The 19,614-nt window shown below is 41.6% G+C and overlaps 1 protein-coding gene across 3 annotated transcripts in view; it reads right to left on the bottom strand.

The window, feature by feature from the left end:
• The window catches only part of RSU1 (Ras suppressor protein 1), a 191,067-nt gene that overhangs the window by 80,962 nt on the left and 90,491 nt on the right, over positions 1 to 19,614 (bottom strand). For all 3 annotated transcript variants that reach the window (XM_060097789.1, XM_060097788.1, XM_060097787.1), the window contains one exon: positions 8,725 to 8,857. In XM_060097789.1, the coding sequence (XP_059953772.1) occupies positions 8,725 to 8,857 (133 nt within the window). The remainder of the gene's footprint in view (positions 1 to 8,724; positions 8,858 to 19,614) is intronic.

Genomic DNA, 19,614 nt, shown 5'->3' on the forward strand with positions numbered 1-19,614 from the left:
CAAATTCTAACCAGCTTCTATTTTAACATAGTCCGTTCTTAAGGGATGATTAGAAATTAAAAACACTGACCCATCTGCCAAAAAAAGAGCCTAACCTTTGTGTCCCTAAAATGGAACAATGGTGAATGTGCACTTTTTGAAGGAAACTTTAAGTCTGAAAGCTAAACACACAAGAAAGACATGGTGGAGGGACTGCGGAGAGGTGGATTAAACCTTCCAGAGTAATTTCAACACACTTACGAATAAACAGAATATGCCCCCCAGGTTGCGGGGGGCTATGGAAGAAGAGAGGAAAGACAGGGTGATCTGAATGCACTGGGGTAACAATAGTGTTAGGGGCTGAATTTTCCCCTAAAAAATTCATGTTGAAGTTCTAACCCCTGGTAACTCAGAATGTGACCGTATCTGAAGATACTAGGGTCTTAGCAGGGTAATCAAATTAAAGTGAGGTCATCAGGGTGGGCCTTAATCCAATATGACTGGTGTCCTTATAGAAAAGGGAAATTTGGACACAGAAACAGACACTTCCAGGGACGCTAATGTAAAGACACAGGGAGAAGACGGCCATCTGTAATCCACGGAGAAAGGCCTGGAAGAGATACTTCCCCGACAGCCCTCATAAAAAACCAACCTCTCTCACACCTTGATCTTGGAGTTCTAGAACTGTCAGATAATACATTTCTGTGGGGTGGCTTAAAAAACCAAAATTAGACAAAATTAGGTATCAGCAAGAGAAAAAAAAAAAAGCAGGGCGTTTATTTAGTAACCTCGCTAAGTAAAATAACAAAAACCTCAGTAACAATTTATTTATTTTCTAAACAAACACTAACTGGATGGAGAAAAAAAAAAGTATGTACATTGTGAAGGTGATAAAACTGTATGGGTTCCAAATGAGACTATTTAAAAATTAACTATGATAGTGGAAAACAGTATTTTCTTGACCCCAAACTTTTTACAACATGCATCTTAAAAAATACATATGAGATGATATACAAACACAACATAACAAAATCTGGAGAGTTATTTCCTTAACGGCTGACGAATACATTGGGCATCAATAAAGGCCAGTGGACACAAAACTCACATTTACCCTTTCCATTTAATACAGTCGACTAAAACGCTTTTCATAAGATTATGCATTCTAAACCAAAATGTCTGACATTGTAGGAGAACCTTTAATTGCCCAAAATTACAAAAAACCAAAAACAAAACCTCCAACAATGCCTGAGCAGAATAAAAGACCAGAGCTCAATAAAATGCCAGCCTGTAATAAAATAAGATATTACCATGCAGAGAATAGAAATCAGACAATTTCGTTTGATTCTAAAGTGCCACTTACTCATTTCTCTCTCAAATAAAAACAGCAAAGGCAGGCAGTAACTCATCTTAGCTGGACAGAAAGCATCCAGCATTGAACTTGAACACTGCTGGGAGTTAACAAAGGTTATCAATATGTAGGGCGGGCCATGTCTTTGAGTAGGTCAATAGTCAACAGTTCGATATGATTATTTCAAGTGAGTATCAGCTAAAAATGGAACTCAAAATAGCTCCTTAGGAAGAGGAAGTAACCTGGCATACTTCCTTTCTGGAGTGTAGATGGAGTCTAGACTACGTCTATTTTCCTTCTGTCAGGAGGGACCAATTATCTATATTCCATCTACCTTAAATGGATACTGTAATGCATCATGCATTACATGATGTACAACACAGGCTGAATGCACGCTTCAGAGTCAACATACAAGGAAAGAGGAGATCAACAGTGGGGGGAAGAGAGACGTGATTGTCCTGCTCTTTAAAATCACATGTAAAAACCTCTTGTAGGGCGAGGTTCGGAGTAAACAACACTCTTCTCCCTTTGATGGAGCAGGTGTGTTTTTTCCCATTTGCCCATCTAAATTTATTTGCAACTCTTTTTTTTTTTTTTTTAGTACAAGGCCTACTTTTTTTTAAAAATAAATTTATTTATTTATTCATTTATTTATTTTTGGCTGTCTTGGGTCTTCATCACTGTACGCGGGCTTTCTCTAGTTGCTCTGAGCGGGGGCTACTCTTCATTGAGGTGTGCCGGCTTCTCACTGTGGTGGCTTCTCTTGTTGTGGAGCACGGGCTCTAGAGCGCAGGCTCAGTAGTTGTGGCACGTGGGTTCAGTAGTTGTGGCTTGCAGGCTCCAGAGCGCAGGCTCAGTAGTTGTGGCGCATGGGCTTAGCTGCTCCACGGCATGTGGGATCTTCCCGGACCGGGGCACAAACCCGTGTCCCCTGCAGGTGGATTTTTAACCACTGCGCCACCAGGGAAGCCCTACTCGCAACTCTTTAATGATACCTGCCCTAGTCATGGAATAAAATGCAGGAAGACTGACAGAGCTCCAGCTCACTGGTCAAACCTGATCTCACAGAGCTCACCCAGCACAGCGTGGCTGAGGCGTGACCACATTGGAGGACCAGAGAATGAATGTGCCTATGTGAGGGAGCCTTTCCCAAGAATGCATTTACGTCTAAGGCACGTCAGAGTGAAAGACATTCCAGAATACGTGTAAGATGGGGTTTCCTAGAGGCCTTCAGGAATCCCAGCTTAGCCTCCTGAAGCTGGTTTTCAATCCCTGACAGAGTTTACCTTTGACCTTTATAGGTTTAGGGGGTGGAAGTTCCCTACTGCCCAGACTCCAGGTACACTGGAAATGTCAAGTGGGAAGCACCGCCCACGTAAAAAAATGAACTGTGTTGAATGAGCTAACAAAGTATAGGAAAGTAAAGCTGTAAAAGGCATGTCAAAACTGTATGTATTGAAGACATGATGAACATGCACTGAGCAAAAGGAAAAATACTGATGACCTCTGAAGTCCAGCTGAAGAACAGTGCTAAACAAGTAAAAAGCGGAAAAGAAAAACTCCTTTTAATTGTAAATTACATGAAGCAATCTATCAAAAAATTTGGAAGAGGGAACTGTTATGCACTCTCCCTCAAATAGTCTGTTTTCCTCTTGTTCCCTTAAGAGGGGAAGGATTAATTTACCAGGGCAATTAATGTCTCAAGGCCACACAAAGAAAACAGGTGAGGGACCAAGTCAAAGATCAACGTTGATATGATGTCCCATCCTGACTTACAATTATTCAGTGGAATTAACATTCGTCAACTCCTTATGCTGGTAACATACTATCTGGAGAAAAAGGAATGCTACCTAAGTTTTATCATTTAAAGTGAACATGAAATGAGGGGTAGGACACAGTACTACCTGAAATACAACATATTTTATGGGTTTCCCTTTTCTCTTTGATATTTCTTAGCAAGGTTCGTTAAATGCAGCACATTTGTATGCAAATAGGTGCAGAGATGTCAAAAGTTTGAATCATATTTTGTATTATGGAGGAAATGTGAGAATACATTTATTAACTTAAAGAAAGAACCGCAATATACATATGTAGCATCTATAAAGGAAATATAAATTAGCAGGAACACAGTACACAGTCAACTTTTAAAATAAAAACAATCTTTATGTCGAAAGCTTTAGGAAAAATTGGTTCTTCTTTTTCATGTCTACTATAAAGAAATACTGTGTTTCTCTGGCTTACCTGGAGCTATTTTCAGATACAGTAATGAAAGAGGAAAGTCTTTATCGTCTTGCACACCTATTGTCACTATGTAAAAAATTCACTAACTGCTAGCAAGGTCCAGGCAGATTAACCAGCTCCTCCAGCCTTCTGTGATATTTATAAAACCATGCTCGTTCCGTGCATCCATTTATACTTCACCAGAAAGATAATAAGGTTTAAGGAGTTTTGTTAGACAGGATTTCCTTCTGCAAAGGGCTGTCTTAAAGAAATGGGATCACTTATTAAGTTGGAAATTCTTTAGCCTTTTGGTATACCAGATATATCTGTAACTTAAGGATCTTCTGAGTCAGCAGCCACTAGGGGATATAGTAGTTGTTTAATAAAGCCCATGTATGCCCATTCCAGCCTCTAATAGGTTTGCCCATACTGCAGAAAACAAGAAAACATCACTTCATTTTAATTCTACATGTAAAACAGCCTAAGAAACCATATGCAGCAGAATCAAAGCACTTATTCCTCCTTACAAGATAGCTAAACAGGATGATTTATTTTGCTAGACTTCCAGGCAGGAGAAATTGCTAGCATTTTCCCCATCAGTGCTCACCACTCACCAAACACTGCTTAGTTAAAATGTTTCTGTTAAGTAATATTAATAATGGTACAAACATCTTCATTTAAGACTAAAAAACGAAACAGAAAAGCAAGTGAGTGTGGCACCTTTCTCTGGTGTGCAAAGGAAGTCACAAGACAGGAGAAATGATGGGGGAGCACCTTTTGAGTTATGCCAGGCTGGAGATGAGGCTTTAGGGCTGCCATGCCTTACAAATTGCAGCCTTCATGAGGAAGCCTGTTTTCCAAATGTCGCTTTCAACCGACACATTTTCAGCTTAACATTTGTCAAACCTCTTCTTTTGTTAAGAGTTAACGTGTCAGTTTTTAAAATGGCTTGCCGTTTCTATCCACCTTCCTTGATGGAAATGTGAAAAGTGCGAGTTACTCCCTTTCACAAAGAATCTCGTCAAGGATCCTGACTCCAATCTGACTTCTCCCGGGGACAAAAAAAAAAAAAAAATCTGCCTTCTGGAAACTTAACGAGCGGTGACTATCCCATCATAATTCTGCCTAGAAGAAGTTACTCAACAACAGCCCGAAAACGCTAACGCACCTGTAGGGTTTGATCCTCAACATCCAGACGGAGCAAATTATCTTAACAGAGGGAATAAGTGACAAGGAGCGGGCAAGGCAATGACACCAGCCAATATGTTCCCTTTGCTGAAAGTACCATAAACGAACAAAGAGCAACCTCCATCTGAGGAATGATGAGGATGCCCCAAATGTACTCAAAAGAACAATCTCCTGAAGAATCACACCTCGGCATCCTCGCAGCCACACCTGCCCACATCCCCTCCTGCTTCATCTTCATCAGCTTAAATCACTGCCAAGTATTTTAATTCTTCCTGAACACCGACTTCCCTGTTTTGTTTCAAACATCCATGTCTCCTCCTGGAGTCCGTTAGAGTCTGGAAATCAGATCATCCATCTTCCCTGCCTGTCACTGCTCGAGACTTGGGAGGCCTCTCAGGATGTGCTTAGAACAGGAAGGTCACCTTGAACTTCAACCGCGGACATGAAGGGATATAAAATGCGCTGGTGAGTTCTCAATGCTCTCATTTAGGTAATGGGTCGATTGGTTAACAAGAAAAAAGAGGAAGGAGATTCACTGGTATTTTAAGTGCCAGAATAAAAATTTTAAATATGCTTTTACGGGCTTCCCTGGGGGCGCAGTGGTTAAGAGTTGGCCTGCCGGGGCCTCCCTGGTGGCGCAGTGGTTGAGAGTCCGCCTGCCGATGCAGGGGATACGGGTTCGTGCCCCGATCTGGGAGGATCCCATGTACCGCGGAGCGGCTGGGCCCGTGAGCCATGGCCTCTGGGCCTGCGCATCCGGAGCCTGTGCTCCGCAACGGGAGAGGCCACAGCAGTGAGAGGCCCGCATACCGCAAAAAAAAAAAGAAAAAAAAAAGAGTTGGCCTGCCAATGCAGGGGGACATGGGTTCGAGCCCTGGTCCGGGAAGATTCCACATGCTGCGGAGCAACTAAGCCCGTGTGCCACAGCTACTGGGCCTGCACTCTAGAGCCCGTGAGCCATAACTACTGAGCCTGTGTGCCACAACTACTGAAGCCCGCGCGCCTGGAGCCCGTGCTCCACAACAAGAGAAGCCACTGCAACGAGAAGCCCACGCACAGCAACGAAGACCCAACGCAGCCAAAAATAAATAAATAAATAAATTTCTAAAACATAAATAAATAAAATAAAATATGCTTTTATGACAGGCTAAAGATCAATATTAAAAAAAGGATTTTTTCATTGGAAGGGATGTAGGTGACTTATATAAAAAGAAACAAGGAAGTGAAGATTGGAAACCAGGGGTTTCAGAATAAAGGATCTAAGGCTAAGGTACTGATTGAGACATTTGCCTTGTCTAAAAAAATACAGGTGTAACGAATAAATTGCCTCTTTGCAAGTCCTCACGTGTACAGCTTTACAAAAGTAGCCAAATACCTTCTAATTAGAGTTTTTTTTTTTTTTTCAGAGAGTTGAGGATACTAAAAGTCCTCTAATTACGAAGTGGCTGCTTAAAAAAATGAAAGAATTAAGTTGGCTTCTAGTTACATGAGGATATACCTATTCATGTAAAAGAGGACCTTAAATTTAAAACGTCAGTGAAACACAGTGGTGCCGTTTTTGTACAAGCATCTTTTTAAAAAGGCTAAGAGCTTGAGGCAGTGTCTTCCTTAGTTCACAGTCCATGTTTCCAGCTGGTATGTTTGATCACGGAATGAAGGTAACTACTTCACTGGGAGAACAGGAGGGCAGAAAGCTGGGATACAGGAAGCCGTTAACATTCTTCTCTTTCCCAAGGAGAGAAGGGGAAAACTCTAAGGAATTCACTTTGAGGGAGGTCCCTGCCCCCAGGAGTTTAATGTCAAGTGCATTCTCCCAGCAGAGGCTCACACAGACTCTTCTAAAAGCAGCCAACAGAGTACTGATTGGTCCCCCGAGAAAGCGGACAATGGCTCTCCCATGCTTGTTTAAGCTTTCTAATGTTGATTTAACTGGACAAAAGATAATTCTCCACGAGGAAAACAAACACATAAAAAATAAGCTAATAGGCAGACTGCTTACTCTGATCCTTATATATAAGATGCTAATAAAACAGACAAGAATATATACATCAAATATGTCACAGATTAAAATGTCACAGATTCCCTTTCAAAGAACTTCCCAATAAACTCAATCAATGCAACACACCACTCACTCATCCAGAATCCTAACGATGTTCAAATAAACGGAAATAGTTTGTAACAGCATAGAATGGTGATTAATAGCCTCATGACGCAAAGGTAATACAAAATCCATACATTCACAATGTAATCTTTTCAAATGAAATTAAAATTAGAAGCACTTTCATACACAATGTATTCTAATTCTCTGTAAATTCTAAATTAGTGTATGGCAAATTAAAAAACTGTTAACCAGAAAAAACAACAGAGTATTTCCCCCAATTCTAGAATAATAGGAGCTTATTTATTTTTCTGTAGGTATCATATACAATGGTTTTCTAAAAGCATACCCTACAAACCAAGCTCTACATAACCCTCCATTTACTAACAAAAAATTAGAGCCTTAACTAAAGCCAATGCTAGCAACAATTAACAATTTAAGAGAAACCAAATGAACAATAAACTGTTCATTTGCAACTATATTTTCACACATTTTCATAATTAAACAAATTTTCAAGGCTGAGCTATGTTCATTCTTTTAAAAAAATAACTATGTATCTATAATAATTGCACATATCTATGTAGTTCATGAAACAATAACACATAGAGTATACGTCTCTCAGTTTACTCTTAAGGTAAGTCTTATGACATGTGATAAATGTTAAGGTATCATCTTCGAAGAATTCTAAACCATGCTTTACGCTGCATTCGCATATGAGGATACGCCATCACTTTGGCAATTTTAGTCTATTTCCCCTGAACACCATTCTTCTTTCACAGCTCATCTTCTCTGTGATTCTGTCAGATGGAAATATACCATAAGGAGTCCCAGATGTGTAACCAGGAGCATGGCATACGGGGACATGTGCTACCAGAGCCACAGCTGGCCATTCACAGGCAAGGACTCTGCCCCGTCACTTAAGTCCGACCCACTGTCCCAACACAGATTCCGGGAGACCTGTGTTGAGTTTGCAGGGGGGAGCATATTTCTGATACCAAAAAATGGGAGACTCCAAACTGAATGTAACTTTTAATGATCTCCTAGGTCTTCTCTAAGAGTTGGGATATTAAATTCTCAAAAGTTGGTACCAGACACAGGAACAGATTAAACCTGACTACGAATTGTTTCAAGTCATTTGCATTTGCTTAAAACTAGCGGTGATGGGATTTTGGTGTTAGGGGTCACTGAGCATTGAGAGAATGCTCACTTCAATTTGGGGCTGGGGAGTGGATGAGGGGGAAATAATGACAGAAGATTAATAGTAACAACAGGGTAGGTGGGGGTGGCAGAATTCCTTCCAACCCAGACAAACTGAGGAAGAAAGAGGTGGGAATAGTTTGGTTTTAAGGCTGGGTCCCCACAGGTGCCCTTGACCAGAGGGGAGGACCTGAGAGATTTTGATGCTATGACTTAAGCTAGCTGATTCCTCCTCCTTGTCTTCTGCCTTATCTCTTCTCTTAGAGAGATTATTATCTCACTAGAGTAAAAGCTTCTGAAGAATAGGATGATGCTTCCTTAGTATTCCCTACTGATTTTATAAATAAACCACTTAACAATTTTGTTCATAACGTTTGTTATTCTTTACATTCAAAGGAGAAAAAAGTATGTTCTGCTCTTTATATATTTGGTGAATCTCCTTAGTGCCATGCACAGTCAGCCAATTTTATACCTTAAAAGATTTCTAAACAAAATTGGTATCAATTCCCTTTGAAAATATCAATTAACAATAATCTATAAATAACAGAGACAATTACATGTGGTTATTAATAAAATTTTAAAATGCTCTGAGCTCGGTGCCACCAATGACAAGATCACACGATAGGTTTTTTAAAATGGCATAATTACGAATACTGTAAAACCAGTCTATTTCAGAAAATCACAGTCTACTTACTACTTGTACGTCTCAGAGCGGATGTATTCAAACACATGGGACACACCAAGCTGGAATTGGTCAGCAATGGGGGTAACCCAGGGGTTGTTCTCTGCTTTGAATATCTGCTTCTGACCAGTTAAATCCAAGTTTCCTAAAAAGAAGGAGGGGGAAAAAAAAAAGGTGAAGGTCATCCAACCAACAGAAATCAAATCTAAGAAGTAATTCCTGCCCAGTAATCAGAGCACAACCTTAAGCATTTTTTGAGTCATTTCATTTCTTTTAAAAAGTTTTACCGAAAGTCATCACTGATATACATGCCATGTCAGTGACTGTACACTGGCCCAAGAAATTAAGAAGGGAGGGACGGAGGGAGGGAGGGAGGAGAGAGCGAGGAGAGGAAAGATGTAAGAAGGAAGTAAACTTGGAATTCTTGCACATGAAGCATTTGCTTCATTTTCCCAAGTATTTGCTACAGAAACAACAACGGCCCTCCAAGATCGAGAGAACCATTCATGGCAGAACCTCCCCAAATTCCATCTTGACAGTGTGCACCACCACTTGTCCAATCTGATCTAAACCTGACCCTTGTGGAACCTAGAAAAACGGTACAGATGAACCGGTTTGCAGGGCAGAAAGAGACAACGATGTAGAGAACAAACGTATGGACACCAAGGCGAGAAAGTGGCGGGGGGTGGTGGTGGTGTGATGAATTGGGAGATTGGGATTGACAGGTATACACTGATATGTATAAAATAGATAACTAGTAAGAACCTGCTGTATAAAAAAATAAAATTAAATTCAAAAAATAAAATAAAATAAACCTGAACCAATCAACACCACTTTTCACCAAAGCAGGACACGAGTGAAGAAAGATAAGAATACTGCCCAAGTAGAATAATTATCGCCTCATTCGGGTACCATAAGCACACCTCGGAATCAGCACTAAATGAGTCTCATCAACACGGTGAGGGTAAAAACGCACACGCGTGCAGCCCTTACCAGTTGACAAATTACCTGCAAAAAGCATTTCCTCCTTTGATTCTCCAATAATCCCTAAGGTCAGTAATTGACATCGCTTTAGAGACAAAGAAATGGAAACCTGGGGGGAAATTAAGTAATATGTCCAAGATCAGAAAATGTCAGAGTGGGGATTTGAATCTAAGGCTTCTGACTCCAAATCTCTTATTTTTCCTACAATGCTTGGTGAAGCTATCAGGTTACATGTCAACCTAGATCAACCAAGGATGAGTTAATGAACGCAGCCAGCATCTGGGTACCACCTGTTGATGGATGGATCAGTCGACTCTCTCTATGTTTTTCTGTTTGGTATATTTAAAAATGGAAAAGGCAGCGTGAGAAAGAGCTTCTTAGAACCTGCTTGCCTATGAAAGACACAGGGACAGATGTTACACAGCAGAGCTGTATGTCCTTTACTTGGCAGACTCACTGAAATCCTTTCCCTAAAAGTCTTACGGAGGAAGTCCATTTGCAGATCCCTGGTCTACAGTCCAAGGTTTTTTGAGGAAAGACACCAAGCAATTATTCTTCCCAGGACACAACCAAAGTGCCATTATCTGTCCTGTTCTCAGGCTCTACGGCCAATATTGTCATAAATGATAACTTCGGGATAAGGAAAACATATTCTAGGATGCAAGCATTGCACAAAGCACATCAATTTCCTAGCTAATCTGAGCTTTGGAAATGAAAAGAAAATGTTTACTAGGATGATGTAGTATTTCTTCTTAAAACAAAAGAATCGATACCTTGAATCTGTCTTCTTTTTGTTATACAGGCAGAACTTGTTTTATCATGCTTCACTTTATTGTGGTTCGCAGATATTGCATTTTTTATGAAGTGAAGGTTTGTGGCAACCCGATGTCCAACAAGTCTGCTGGTATCATTTTTCCAACATCATTTGCTTACTTTGTGTCTCTGTGTCACATTTTGGTAATTCTTGCAATATCCTTTTCATTATTATTATATATGTTATAGTGATCTGTGGTCAGCGATCTTTGATGTTACTACCACAAGTCACTGAAGGCTCAGATGATGGTTAGCATTTTTTAGCAATAAATTATTTTTTAATTAAAGTATGTACATTGTTATTTTAGATATAACGCTATTGCACATTTAACAGACCACAGTATAGTGTAAATGTAATTTTTATATGTACTGGGAAACCAACAAACTGGTGTGAATGCCTTTATTGTGATATTTGCTTTATTGCGGTGGTCTGAAATCCAAACTACAATATCTCTGAGGTGTGCCTCTATGAACTTGCAACTATTCAGAATAATGGAGAAAGAAAAGACCAATATAAAAGTGATTACCATTTCATAAAATGCATTTAAAGATAGCAGATATGACTAAATATTAAGAGCAAGCAATTCATCATGATCTTTCCAAAGCTACTTAGAATCTGCTGGTGTTCAGTACAAAAATAAGCAGATACATTTCTCTCCAAGATTATCAATATTGTCAATTTCCTCATCTTAATGGTTAAACATCATTAGTCAGATATTAAATCACTTGAGAAATTAATGAGCTTTATTCTCTCAACCATGAGTCAGAAAATGGCTTGGGGTAAATGGAAATCCAAACATCGCACATATTCGGTTTAGCTGAGTATCCCACCAGGGTGTAACCTTGTTGGCAATGGACTGCCATTTATATATATTTTGTTTTTATCTTTACTTGGAGAAAGGAAGGGGTTTTCAGCTTCCCGAGAATCAAACTGATCGTTTGGTTAAATTTCACTATAATCTCATTTCCTCTATACTTTGTGTCCTCTTGTCCATATCATTCTCTCATTACTTCTTCTCCAATTTCCACATTTCCTAAAAATGAATGTAGTAAAAATTCCTGGAAAAAAGTCTTCTATTTAAAACAAGTCTGTATTTCTGAAGTGTCCTGTTTTAAACACAGAGTGTGTTATGCTGCCCACTATTCTTAGGAAGCATGGCCATTGAGGGAATGGCTGAGCTACCAGGTGACAGTAACCACAGGGTAAGCAATTCACTAAAAAGTTGGAGGCGGAAGCACTAGAGGCAAAAGCATCTCTCTTAAAACATTCACCTCGTAGACACCCTACGCTTACACAGTGTCATCTTCCAGCCTCCAGGCCCTGCCCGCTGGCATCAGCATGGAGTCAACTACGAAAAGAAATAATACATGAGACCTTTGGAAAAAAGATATGTTTTTTTTTAAAAAAAAGGCCTGGAAAGCATATCCAATTCCTAAGCAAAGGGGATCTCCCTGATAAAGGCGGTTCTGCTCTAAATATCTTTCCTCCTCATCCCCACCCCCCAAATTGGTTATTCTAATGAAAAATCCGGTCTAAATTTCCAGTGGGTAGAGTTGTATCTGTTGAACAAGCTTCCAGGACTCCCTGTCATTCACATATTACCACAAATTTACTCAACTGGATTGTTTTCCTTTTAACCTCTGGGTCAGATGGGTATCACAGGAATATCGTTTTTTGGTGTTTTTTTTTTTAACTCTGTGGAAGAAGGGTGGGGAGGTGGCTATGTTTGGAGCACAGAAGATCTCTCAGCACGCTGTATTTTCAGGGCTCTGGGTCAATATGAGAGCAACGTGGACCAGAGAACGGGTCTAGGAAGGACCTCAAAGACGAGCCTCAGCTATTCCAGGTTTGCCTGGGGACAGTGAGAAGACGACGACCCTCTCTTCTTTTCCAGGCTGCATCACCAGCTTCCTCCCACCCAGGTCCAAGGTTTGCCCACTACTCCAAAAGTACAGACATTATGAGCAGGTTTTAATGGATTATCCTTGAGATTTACATACAGGTGCAAAAAGGAAGAGCCTGCACGCTCATACCAACAGCCTACAAACCCACTTTGGAATGTACACGGCCTCTTGCTCACTTAGTAACAGCCCCTGACTAAGCCGGCAGTCTTGTTAGCCGGTCATCCTCTGAGAATAACGTGCTAAACTTCGATGCTCCCCGCTTGCCACACGTGCAGGACAGACCTGGGGGAACAGTGTCAAGAAAGGTCAGCTATGTTCCCTGGGCCGTCTCGTCTGAAGCCTCTAACCCCCCGGAGATCTGTCAATGCCTAGCAACGTCTCTATTTCAGCACCGTCCATGGAGACGGCAGAGGGGAAGGCTAGTGACGGCTGCTAACTGGAGCTCGCAGGAAACGCAGGATGGGAGCTGGACGCGTTCCCTTCGGGGCAAAGGGGTCTTCGACTAATGTCTGGAAGTTGGGGTTCGCACAAAGGACCAGAGGCTCTTCACGGGCAATTTCATTTCTATCACTTCCACCTCATCTGTACGTCCCAGCTGAGGGAGGGGAGGGTGGAGAGAGGAGTTACCCTCCCCTCCCCCATTTATTTAGTTTATTATCAAACAACCCTACGTCAGAGTTAGTATCAGGCAGACTTCAGGTTCACAGGTGCTTCACAGAAGACCAGAACTGGGAAGCCTAACAGAATAGAGTGATGGCGGGGGCGGGAACGAAACAGTAGCTTTGTGGTTGACGCTGTGCATTTTTTTTTTTTTAAACAAAGCACCATGAAACCCATGCTTAATGCCCACAGCACAGCTTAAAGCAGGCAACTATTACAGATGGCAGAGCTGGAAACCGCACAAGCCAAGCCCAGCGCCGACTCTTCCTAGCTACAAGCAGGCTCGGGGGGACAGGATGTGCTGATTTTGTTTTCCAAGTTCATGTCACTGGTGGAGAACACAGTACCTGCTTCTGTGCAGCTGGGCCCTCCCAGCCGGCTCTGTGTCCCCGGCTCTCCCACCTCGCTCTGAAGGCTGGCAATTTCAGAAGAGGGCTAAGATAACGCGTGGAGCTCGGCCATTATCCCGTGGGAAAAGCTGACACCTGCCCCCACCCCGACCCCGATGGGCTCAGCAACAAGTTATCCTGGCCTCAGCTGAGCCCCTCCGTCAGCTGTCCGAGGTGGGTTCCCTTTCCGGTAATAACATGCAGGAAGCATCTCAGCCTGTCAGTCAGGCTGCAGGAGCCCTAACTTGCCGCACGCTTCGCTGGCTCTAGTTAGGGGCCCTCGCCCACCTCCTGGATTAGAAGCCTGAACGGGCGCTCTGGTGCTGTTCTAACAAGGACCAGACGGCAGCATTAAGCACTGTGACAAAGAGGATCTAATAAGCTAGAAAGTGGAGCATCCGCGGACACGCTGGCTGACTCCCCGACACAGATTCCCTCCGCTCCCTCTCCAGCGGGGAGGCCCGGGCCACGCGGGGAGCCAGCCTGCGCCGTGATTAGTGGTGACCCTCTGGCCGGCGCTGCCCTGAAGATCATTTGTCACTCAGAGGCTGCTTCTGCGATTGCAAATTGGATTTTCCATTTTATTACCTGCAAAAGGACCATGTATGCTTCTTTCAAGGGCCTCAAGTACGGCTGCTTTGCCGTGCAACTGTTATTTTGTAAAGGCTACAATCGTGCAAAACTGTCATTCTCCTCGTTAGTTATACGTCTGATGGGATGCAACAGGCATTGTGGCCCCATTAAGAAGCAGGCGCTGGTTTTCACGTACAGAAATTGGTTGTTTTCATAGTCATACTGATGATAAGAATTCTTCCCGAGTACTCAAAACCCGGAACCACGTGGCCAGTAACATCATTTATCGGATATTAAGCAATCCAGGTGATCTGGGCAAATTTTTCACGTCATCAAAGCATCGTTCCCTCCCTCGCTAATTCCAAAATACCACAGAACGCTTTTTAAATTAATTCACCCTAAAACCCAGGCTCTCTCACTCAGGAAAATCTAAGGCTATTGTCTAACAAGGTAAAACTAGCAAACCATGGTTGATTGGGTAGTCTATCATGAGTATACTGGATTTGCCCAAACCCAAGTAATTGATTCACTGTTGAAGGGGTCTAGATGGGACATGATGACAGCTGAAAGATCACCTCTGCTCTGCAGTGAATCCATACACAGAAGCTAACCACAAATGACTCCAACGCAAAATAAAAGCTACTTCTAGGGCCGCTCCAGATATAAAGAGATATCCTGCATGTAAACCTCTAAGATTTTATTACCATGGAAGAGGCTACTAATTATAGAAGTGCATGATTACAGATGACAGCTGGAGAGGGAAGGTTCCTACCTTTTTCACTTCTTTAGCTACATACTTCACTGAATGGAAGATGATCATAAAGCTTATAAAATGATGCTCATATTGTAATAATAAATGTTTGCTGTAGTCAAACACTGGAAACAACCAGAATGTTCACCAATAGGTGAGAAGCAGAATAATGGATGCTACAGCCACCTGACGAAATGTTTCCAGTTATTAAAATGAATGACATAGATTTGTATGTTTTGACCTAGAAAGAGATCTACACTCTAATTCTTAAAAATTAAGGATGTACTAAGCTTGCTACGATTTCATTATTGAAAAAATACAGAAGAAAGAAAACCCATATTATGTATATGAGGAAATATTTACGTGAAAAAAAGAGAAGAGTAGGATACATAACAAATTGTTAATATTGGTTTCCTCAAAGAGGGGAAAGTAAGGTGGGAAAGGGATTTGAACCAGCAGAATAAAGGATAAACTATTAATTTTCTTTTTCGAGAATTCCATGTGATTACAAGTACGGACTATTTTTATAATTAAATAAGAATAAGGTGCATGGAAAGGAAATCATCAAAAACAATTCAGAATACATGATGGGCGCTAATTAGTACAAAGGCAGTGGCTTTTACTTAAAACAGCATCATCCTACTGCAGGGAACAGCACGCTTTATAGATGATGATCTGCTAAACCCTAACTGGATGGAGAAGGGGGGGGTCTGAGGCTGCTTCTTTTTCTGGGCATCATCGATGCAATCAAAGTAAGCTGGGATGTCTCATGACAGCTCTCAAATTTATTCTGCGGGGAATTCGAGGCCACACTGTCATTCTGGCAATTGTCTGCTTAGCCTTCTGGCAACACATTTTTAAAACAGGCATTTTGTTCACTTAATACATACAAAGCGTTGTTGCCGTGTGAAACATACTAAAACTGTTACTCTTCTGATCTAGTCAAGGGAAGAGTACAATTTAAATAAAAAAAGATTTTTTTGAGAAAGCCAAACACCCTGCCAAATGGCTCCAACAAAAATGGCATCTGATTTATGTGTGTCGGTGTGAACGAGTCCAGAAGCCCTTCTAACCCGTGAAGAAAAATATCATTTTACAGTTTCCCCTTGGTGCCCTTCTTGGTCATGTGATATCTGTGTTCCAGGATAAGATTGAATAGAAGGGTCTCTCAGTCACTTGTAAATACGATTACCCAGCAACAGAGCAGTGGGCCTCCCCAGTGCACACCACCATGGCTGCTTTACCCTGCAAGTCCCTTTCCATGGCTGCGCCATAAATAATTCACGTTGTAAACCTGGCATCTGTGTAGGGTTTCCCCATCATTCTTCTAAACGTGGGAGGTAATCTCATTTTTGCTTGCCGGATTTCCACGTTATTGTTGACGTAATGTCAGGCAGTACAGACCAAAGCCCAGTGGATCTGGCCAGAAGACCTGGTTCCAGATGCCAAGTACCATTCACTGGCTTTCTGACCAAAGGACTTCAGGGAAATCCTTGTGTTTTCTGAGCTTCAGTTTTCTCATCTGCCAAGTGGGGATAATAGCACCGATTGATAGGACTGTGGCAGGGGCCCAAAAGTGGACAAAACGGTTCTCTACATTGGAAAGCACGACATAAATATAAAATACTCTTTTCGGGCTTCCCTGGTGGCGCAGTGGTTGAGAGTCCGCCTGCCGATGCAGGGGACGCGGGTTCGTGCCCCGGTCCGGGAAGATCCCACATGCCGCGGGGTGGCTGGGCCCGTGAGCCATGGCCGCTGAGCCTGCACGTCCGGAGCCTGTGCTCCGCAACGGCAGAGGCCACAACAGTGAGAAGCCCGCGTACTGCAAAAAAAAAAAAAAATTTTTTTAAAGTGCTCTTTTCATGATTATGTTACATGAAATCTGCAAAGGAGAGAAAAACGTATACTGGAAAAGTTTCCCTAAAACAGAGGTTCACTCAGGGAATTCATAATCTCCTGAAATGGAATGCAAAATAAATCGACATTTGCATGGTGGCACTCCTCCGGAGAGAGGGCCCCCAAGTTCATAAGCTTCTCAGAGGTCTGTGATCAAAAGTAGGGCCAAGATAAAATTTAGGAGGCCTAATTTCATTTCCTAGAAGACTGAAGATTTCTAAATGGTGGCAGTCTGCAGCAGCCCACAGGGGTCGGTTCTCGGGGTGCACTGGGTCATTCAGTGTCCTCCTGGACCTCACCGTCCTTCCATTCAAGTTCCCCAGTTCAAGGACAACCTTCTGACTGCCTGGGAAGTTGGAAATGTCAGCACCGAGGGAGCCCCAGTTACCCTGGAGACCCCCAGGAGACGTCCCTGTATAACACAACATAAACTAAAATAAATGGACGTTCAAAGAATAAGTTCCAGCAATCACAACTTCTCATAGGATCAGTAACAGTATCACACCCTTTGGTAATCCATTTCAAGTACAGATGTGTGAGAATTCCCTAGGGAAATTGTACACCTCCAAGCTCATATTGTTAAGTCTCATTTTATGAAAAGCCACATGACGTGAGTCGGGGAAAAAACTGATCTCAAAAGAAGTCAGCACATATGTGGAATCTAGAAAAATGGTACAGATGAACTTACTCGCAGAGCAGAAATAGAGACACAGACGTAGAGAACAAACTTATGGATACCAAGGGGGGAAGAGGGGATAGGATGAAATGGGAGATTGGGATTGACATTTATACATTATTGATACTATGTATAAAATAGATAACTCATGAGAACCTACTGTATAGCACAGGGACCTCTACTCAATGCTCTGTGGTGACCGAAATGGGAAGGAAGTCTAAAAAAACAGGGGATATATGTATACGTATAACTGATTCACTTTGCTGTACAGCAGAAACTAACCCAACATTGTAAAGCAACTATACTCCAATAAAAATTAATTTAAAAAAATTAAAAGAAGTCAACACATTTGGCTTCAACTCTTAGGTCTCTCATTAACTAGTTATATACCCTTGAACAAGTCACTGAAGCACTCCTGACCTTGGCTTCCTGATCTGTGAAATAATGGTATCAGAACTGATAAGTTCTAAGATCTCTTCCCAGTGTAAAATTCAATTAACTTTTTTTAAAATAAATTTATTAATTTAATTTATTTATTTATGGCTGTGTTGGATCTTTGTTGCGACACGCAGACTTTCTCTAGTTACGGCGAGCGGGGGCTACTCTTCCTTGTGATGCACGGGCTTCTCACTGTGGTGGCTTCTCTTGTTGCGGAGCATGGGCTCTAGGCACGCGGGCTTCAGTAGTTGTGGCACGCAGGCTCAGTAGTTGTGGCTCTCGGGCTCTAGAGCGCAGGCTCAGTAGTTGTGGCGCACGGGCTTAGTTGCTCCACGGCATGTGGGATCTTCCCAGACCAGGGCTTGAACCCATCTCCCCTGCACTGGCAGGCAGATTCTTAAACACTGCGCCACCAGGGAAGTCCCACAATTAAATTTTTTTTTAAAAATTCTGCAAGATTCAGAAAATATTTGTATTTATAGGAAATGATGGATGTTAACGAAACATACTGTGATAATCATTTATGATATATGTAAGTCAAATCATTATGCCGTACATCTTATACAGTGCTGTATGTCACTTATATCTCAATAAAGTTAGAAAAAAAGAAAAAATAAAGGTATCATAAACCAGCCTTCACCATAGCTATTTAAGTTGAACGAATACAGGATATCCTCCGTAATGATAAAACATTATTTCCACTAATTTAGCACTTACCTCACATTCAATCTCAGGTCTCCTCCACAATTCCCTCTCTAGCAAGATTTAATATGAAGTGTTTCTGAACTGTCTTGCGATACTACCGACAAAAGCAATTCGTTGTTCTCTTCCTAGAAGGCCTTCTAGCCGTTCTCAATCCCTACAGCCCTAGGTACCCAGGATCACCATGACACCCATGTTGCCCAGAAGGCTTGTTCCACAGCACACATGAGAAGAGTTCCAATACCCTTTCAAGAAAACTTGCAGAGTCAGCGTGAGGTGAAAGGCAGGCAATATGGGAAGAGTAAAACTTTGAAATCAACCTTAGCATCTAAGAAACAAGTTCTAAGACAGCACCTACCATTGATGTTTCTGAGTACAAAAGTGCAGGCCAGGACAAAGACTAGGAGATGTCGACTGGTATCTTACTGACTTACAGATCACAAAACATTCTTCTATCAAACTGGACACATACTCAAAAGGACTAATTCCTAGAGCTGCTTTGGGGAATGCACACTTTCCCTAACCGTTAAGAGTACAAACTGGCGCCTCTTTTCTGAAAGATGATTGGGCAATACATAGTAAGAGCTAAAACAATGCTCATACTGTTGGACCCAGCAATTCCACCCTTGTAATACATGTACGCTAAGGATGCAATCATAGATATTCATAGTGATTTACGAATACAAATTTTCACTTATGCTGCTGTGTTCCTCCAGCACATCTGGAAACAACTCAAATGGCTAAGGGGTTGGTTAATAAATTATGAGACACTCAGAATGGTATCATAGGTAGTCATATGGTTAAAAATGTTTTCAAATAAAATTTAATGACATGGGGTAATGGTCATGACATAATATTGAAGGTGGAAATGTAGACTATAAAGCCCACATAGTACAATATGATCATATGTTTTTTAAAAAGTATATATACATACGCATAGGAAAAAGACTAGAAGCACACACACATTGTATATACACACATAAATAGAGAAAAGACTAGAAGGAAATATAATTTTAACAGTGGTTATTGCCGGAAGGTAGGATCATGAAAGTCACCCTTTACTGTGTTTCCCATATATTCTAAAGCAGTGACTCTCAAACTTGAATGGGCATCAA

Source organism: Mesoplodon densirostris, chromosome 4, assembly GCF_025265405.1.
Source record: "Mesoplodon densirostris isolate mMesDen1 chromosome 4, mMesDen1 primary haplotype, whole genome shotgun sequence".
NCBI lineage: Eukaryota > Metazoa > Chordata > Mammalia > Artiodactyla > Ziphiidae > Mesoplodon > Mesoplodon densirostris.